This window comes from Carcharodon carcharias, chromosome 10, assembly GCF_017639515.1.
Source record: "Carcharodon carcharias isolate sCarCar2 chromosome 10, sCarCar2.pri, whole genome shotgun sequence".
In the NCBI taxonomy this organism is placed as follows: Eukaryota; Metazoa; Chordata; class Chondrichthyes; order Lamniformes; family Lamnidae; genus Carcharodon; species Carcharodon carcharias.
In genome coordinates, this window is record NC_054476.1 from 78,948,755 (window position 1) to 78,954,754 (window position 6,000).

Sequence of the window (6,000 nt, forward strand, 5' to 3'; positions counted from 1 at the left end):
TGCCAGTTATTATACCAGGCCTGTGGGTTAATGAATTTATTCATTTTAGTTTAACAATTGATAGGATTTAAACTTTCAACCTCCGGATCATTAGTTCAGTGCTTTAACCAGCAGGCCATTGTACTAATAACCAAAGCAATGTACCACGGCTGAAATCTACTACTCGGCATAGACAGAATTGAACCTAGGGTTTCCTGTTATGTGTAGCTTACTGTTGTACTAGGCAGTGAATTTTATTAATGGAGATACCAAAACAAATGCGGTATTTTTTTCAGTGGAGGGACAGTGTTTGTGGAAAAACTTCATTCTACATGATTTTATCCACAAGACCTTGTAGCTATATAGCGTTTATGTAAAATGTGTCCTGAGGTGTTTTGAGTAAAGAGAAGTAAAATTGACAGTGAGCCAGGAAGTGGGGCATTAGGTGCGATGACCGAAAACTTGTTAACTATTGGTTTTTAAAGTAATAGAGATGGGTGGAGAGGTTTGGGGAGACAATTTCAGGGAATGGGCCCTGACTCTGCTCAAGTGGTTGGATAGGGAGGGATCTACAGGTTCAGAGGAGCTGCATGCTCAGGGATGGATATGTGGTTGGTAGAAATAGCAAACGTAGGATTAGATGACACCATTCGATTTCAAGAATGAGAACAAGAATTTTAAGGTTTGAATTGGATGATGATGACTCAATGAGGCTGAGGGCAGTTGGCGAGTAGATTTTGATGCATGATGGGATGTTGTGGCAGATTTGTGCTCAGATTGGTTTTGAGGAAGGTAGCACAGCAAGGAGATCATTGTAATGGTCAAGTCTGGAGATGACAAAAGAAAATAAATGTGTTGGGTATTGAAGGTGAGCTTTGTGACACAAGTGGACCTTAAATGGTCTTTGAGGTGAAGAATATTTGGGATTGAATACCAACCTCAGGGTTAAACAGGATTCCAGTGTTGTGATGAAGAGTTTGGGTCTGCCACAGGTATCTGTCGCTTTCTTAAATAGCCTGGTTGCTTTGTATTTTTTGGGTAGACTTCTATTGCCTTATATCTGCTAGAAAAATAATAGGACATGGGAATGTAGCAATGAAACTCTCCTGTGACCCACAGTGCATCTCGATCACTGTACTTTATTAATCTTTCAGTAAACAGACCAAGTTAACAGTAGGTGAGGTACTATTTTGATTCACTTCATAACCTGCATTATTCCACAGTAAGAGCAGTAGACACAGCCTCTCTTTGCTGATCCATAGAAATCAAGAAATACCAATGTCCTAGTTGTATTTTTAATGGACAGACAGTTATTGAATTGGCCACTGTTTTGGTAATTACTTTGCAATGATTGCATCCAGCATTTAAATGACCACCTCTCATCTGCCTATGGATGGCCAAGCTAGTGTGCACTATCTGGAGTAAATGCTTCCTTTCAGGCAAGCTTCAGCCTTGAACACATTGAAATCAACTGCATTCAAGTCATCTCTTGGAAGGATGGTCAAAGAATTTCAGACTATGACAGTTGCTGGAGAGGGAATATAATTGATGCCAAGAGTAAGGAGGTTGTGGTGAGGGGTACAGAGAATGGCTTCAGTTTTTCCAGTGTTGACCTAGAGAAAGTTGCAACTCAACCTAAATTGAATATTGGACAATATTGAAGCAGAGTTGAATTTCCAGTATTCACAGATTATGGAATGAAGCTTTTGCAGTATGAAGTTAGTTCCCTTACTAATAGCATTTTATGGTTTACAAGCTATCGTGTTTCAATTCTTAACCTCAAAATTCAGAGATTTATGATGGTTCAAACCCTGCACATGACCATCATCATATGCTATATATGTGATGAGAGTCAGATCTTTCCAGCAGCTTGTGAGCAGGTGCATTTTTTTTTTTAAAGAGCCTTAGTAATGGGTGCTAATATTGGGTGTCTTCCTTTTACAGGCAGTGATCAGAACCTACAGTCGTCATCCTTCAGCTGACAGGTCAAACCTGTGACAGGTTAAGCCTGAAGTGAAGTGCCACCACTGCAACAAGTTTCTTTAATGCAAACTGACTAGACCCAAATAGGCTTCAGTTATTAACTATGATTGTGTAACTGATCCTTAACCTTCAAATCTTGTAACTCAATAATTTTCTTTTGCATATTTTGTTTAAAGACTTAAAAAAAAAATCTTGTCTAATTAATGCTTGCATTTATAACCAATCAGAGTTTCTCCTCTCTTTCTTGCTCCCTCACTCTTTTCCATTTGCATTTGCAAATTCTAACCATTACTTGCTCCCAGACTTAAGATACATGGTCTTGGAGATTAGGTTTTTTTTTACTGTGCTTCAAATGATGCATCTGATCACATGATGCCTGGTTGATTTGGGGCACGTGTTTGGCTGAGAATTCATATCGGGCAATCTCCAGTGAGCTCTTCTACCTCCACTGCTTACTTTTAGCAACACTTTTTTTGAAGATTGTTCTCCATGACCCCAACTAAATGCCTTTTAACACTTATTCTTATTACATAAGTTAAGGCTTCTGCTAAGTATAGCTTTGAATACCCAATGTGCTAGATTCTCTGCCTTTGTTCTTGCAGTGTGAAGTACAGGATAATAACTTGGCTTATAATGTGTCAGCTGTATTGAACAATACTGATTTATTTTTTTTATATAACCTGGGAAGTGGGATGCCAGATAAAGGATAAAACTCAAATTAATCTATTAATGCAACTTACAAATACTGTTGCAAATGCAAACTAACTGATGGAAATAATAGTTGTGGCTCAATTTATAGCACTTTCACCTCTGAATCCGAAGGTGGTTGGTTTAAGTCCCTTTAGAGATGTGAGCACTAAAATTTAGGCCAATGCTCCAGTTCAGCGCTAAAGAAACAGCACTGTTGAAGGTGCCATCTTTTGGACGAGATGTTAAACCAACGACCTGTCTGGCCTCTTGGATCCCTTAGCACTAGTTCAAAGAATAAATGGTGTCCTCCATCCTTCAACCAACACACTAAAACTGACTATCTTGGCATTATCACATTGCTGTTTGTGGGAATGTGCTGTTGCAAATTGGCTGCTACGTTTCCTAAATTACAGCAGTGACCCTCTGTGTTTTAAATGTTTTGGACTGTATGTTGTGTTGAATTGTGTCCCTTCTGACTTGTTCAAGTTTAATTTCCCATTAATGTGGTAGTGACTGCACTTTCCATTTGTAATGTCAAAGCAGTTTAAAAATAGGTCGTTGCTCAGCATCAGTAAACATGGAGTAAAAAGTAGCAAGGACCAATTTAGTTATTGTGAAAATCCATTTCCATTTTAAGCTGTCCAAAATGTTGAATAATAGTTAAGAAAGCATTGTGATTCAATAATGAACTTATATTTATGTAGCATCTGTCATAAACTCAAGACAATACAAAGCACATTTCAGCCAATTAAATACTTCTGAAGTGTAGTCACTGTTATAACGTTAAGAAACTTGGCAATCATTTTGTTCCATAAGCAGCAATGAAATAGATACCTTGATAACCTGATTTTGTGTTAAAGGCTGGGGGATAAATGTTAGCCAGGACACTGGTGAGAGCTCTCCTGCTCTTCAAACGTGTGTGAGAATCTTTTACAACCACCTGAGAGGGCAGCCAGCATCTCACCCGAAAGATCTTGGCGAATGAATATATTGCTGCAAAGCCTAATCGGATGCAGCTTGGTGTCAGATTCTTCAATCTCTAAAACTAAGAAGACTTGCCTAGACGTTTTAATGTTAGAGGAATTTTGGTGATGCTAATCATGTAACATGTACTTGGGCTTCCTTTTGTTTTCATAGACAGAGTTAGTTTCCTATAAGCAATCTGTTTCGGTTCCTAAAGCTGCTTTTTTTAACCTGGTGTTTATGGATTGTGCACACAGTTTTAACAATTAAACAATCTGCTGCAACTTGGAGTTATCGGAGGATACTCTGAATGTCTCTTCTGTTTCAGGAGATGAAATAATGCCACCGGATCAATGGCTGCAGACTTAAACTTTTTAGCTAATTTGACAATGTTAAAAATAATGCATAAGGGAAAAAGTCATACTGAGATTCAAGCACAACATAAGCTAGTTTTTAAAAACCAGTAAGGGGAAAAAAATCAGCTTTTCTCAGCAAACACCGTTCATGGTGTTATTTTAAATGATGATAGCATGCAGTTTCCATCCCTCACTCTTCATAAAGGTTTGAGGAAACTAAACACCACAAGCATTTGTGGGTTTATGTGGAGCCTTTATCATTGATTAAATTTTGCAGAATTAAAAATAATTGGAAAGTACAGTTTGGTTAAAATTGGATTGGATTATACAATACTCCTTCAAAGAAACAAAGTTGTTTTAAATTTAGGAGCAAGAGGTTACTGAGGCTCAAAGTTAGACAATGGTTTTCTGATATTTTTAGCTGAGACTTAAAATAAATTTTCATATCTAGTATGTACTTTGACCAATGTGTACTCTTTCTGGAATTATATTGCATACATTTGCATGCAATATTTCTTCTAGCTGATTTGCTTAATTATTAATATGAAAGTTAACCCAATCATAACTGAAATAAATAAACAAATACAATGTGAAAGTGGTAATGTGAACTAGGAACTTGTGACAACAAATCAAGCCTGAATAGGCAGCAAAGTCTCCAATACAAGAGAAGGAAGCCAATAATATTGCCTGTAGCGAGTGGTTAAGGTTAGGAATGCTCTGCCTGAGAGTGTGGTGGAGGTAGGTTCAATTGAAACATTCAAAAGGGAATTAGACTGTTATCGGAAAAAGAAGAATGTGCAGGATTACAGGGAGAAGACAGTGGAATGGCATTAAGTGAATTGCTCGTTCGGTGAGATGGTACAGACATGATGGGCTGAATGGCCTCCTTCTGCACTGTAACAATTCTGTGAAATACTTCTCCAGCAAAACTGAGAACTTACCACTGGAAATTAAATTTGTAACTTGGTGGAGGTTATTTTTAAAGCTTAATAAAATTACAAGAATGTGATTGATTACATTTAGACAACAGCATTTTGTGTGTAAATTGTTTCTAAATATTTTGCATTGAAGCCAATGCCTCAGAGTCCTCGGGCTTAAGTTCTAGAACTTCGAAGAGACATCACTGTCAGCTGAAGAGTCACCACTGTCAACTGAAGAGATTTAACAAGTAACAGGCTACAGTTCCCAGTACACCAGGCCCAACTAGAACTATTTTGATTGACAACCAAAAATAGTCATTCACAGAAGATGCTATGGCTTTTTGTTTCGGTCCTTTCTCCCACTACACACTCCCTGCCCCCCCACCTCCTCCACTCTAATGCATAAATGGAAAAGTACTCAGGATGAGAATCTAATTTTTTTATTGAAGCAATGTCCTTTAAAAACCAATGTAATTATAATTGAGGGGAGTATTTTTAACATGGAGAATGTTATATATGTGACAAATGAAACTTTATACTTTGATGTTGCAACCCATCAAATTTTAATCTAAATTATTGACACTGCATTCACTTTTATTGCATTAAGCTCAGAAATTAACAGTAGAAAGAAATGCAACATTAATAAAATTTTGCAGGATGATCTTAAATAAAAACATTTGAGAAGAATGGTTTAGCAGTATTAAGTGTTAGGAAATAGAGACAATTTAAATTATATTTGTATTTGTGGGTGTTGGGAATGAGTTTCAGTTTTAAAGTAAGTTTGATTTGTATTTCTGTACTTGTGTGTTAAGAAAAGGTCAAGTTGAGCTTTAGTTTCACTTTAAAAGATGCCTGCATTTCTAATGACTTTTATGACTCCTAAAGAGAAGTTAAGCAAACAAGAGTAGAAAAAACAGCTGTTGCCAAGCATCAGGGGTCAAGAGAAGCAGGCCACACACACACACACACACACACACACACAAACTAAAGAACTAGCAGTTTTGAGTTCAGTTTGAAGACAGCTGCCAAGCAGAAGCAACTAGAAGGGACAGATAGCCAGTCCCAAGCTAACATTGGTTGAAAGTAGCTGCCAGAGAGACTGGAGCAAG

At 37.5% G+C, this 6,000-nt stretch overlaps 1 protein-coding gene across 4 annotated transcripts in view; it reads left to right on the plus strand.

Annotated features, from left to right (window-relative positions):
* The window catches only part of cat (catalase), a 46,305-nt gene extending 41,312 nt beyond the window's left edge, over positions 1–4,993 (plus strand). For all 4 annotated transcript variants that reach the window (XM_041196952.1, XM_041196954.1, XM_041196955.1 and 1 more), the window contains one exon: positions 1,924–4,993. In XM_041196952.1, the coding sequence (XP_041052886.1) occupies positions 1,924–1,977 (54 nt within the window). In that variant the 3' untranslated portion in view covers positions 1,978–4,993. The remainder of the gene's footprint in view (positions 1–1,923) is intronic.
* Positions 4,994–6,000: the final 1,007 nt, after the last annotated feature.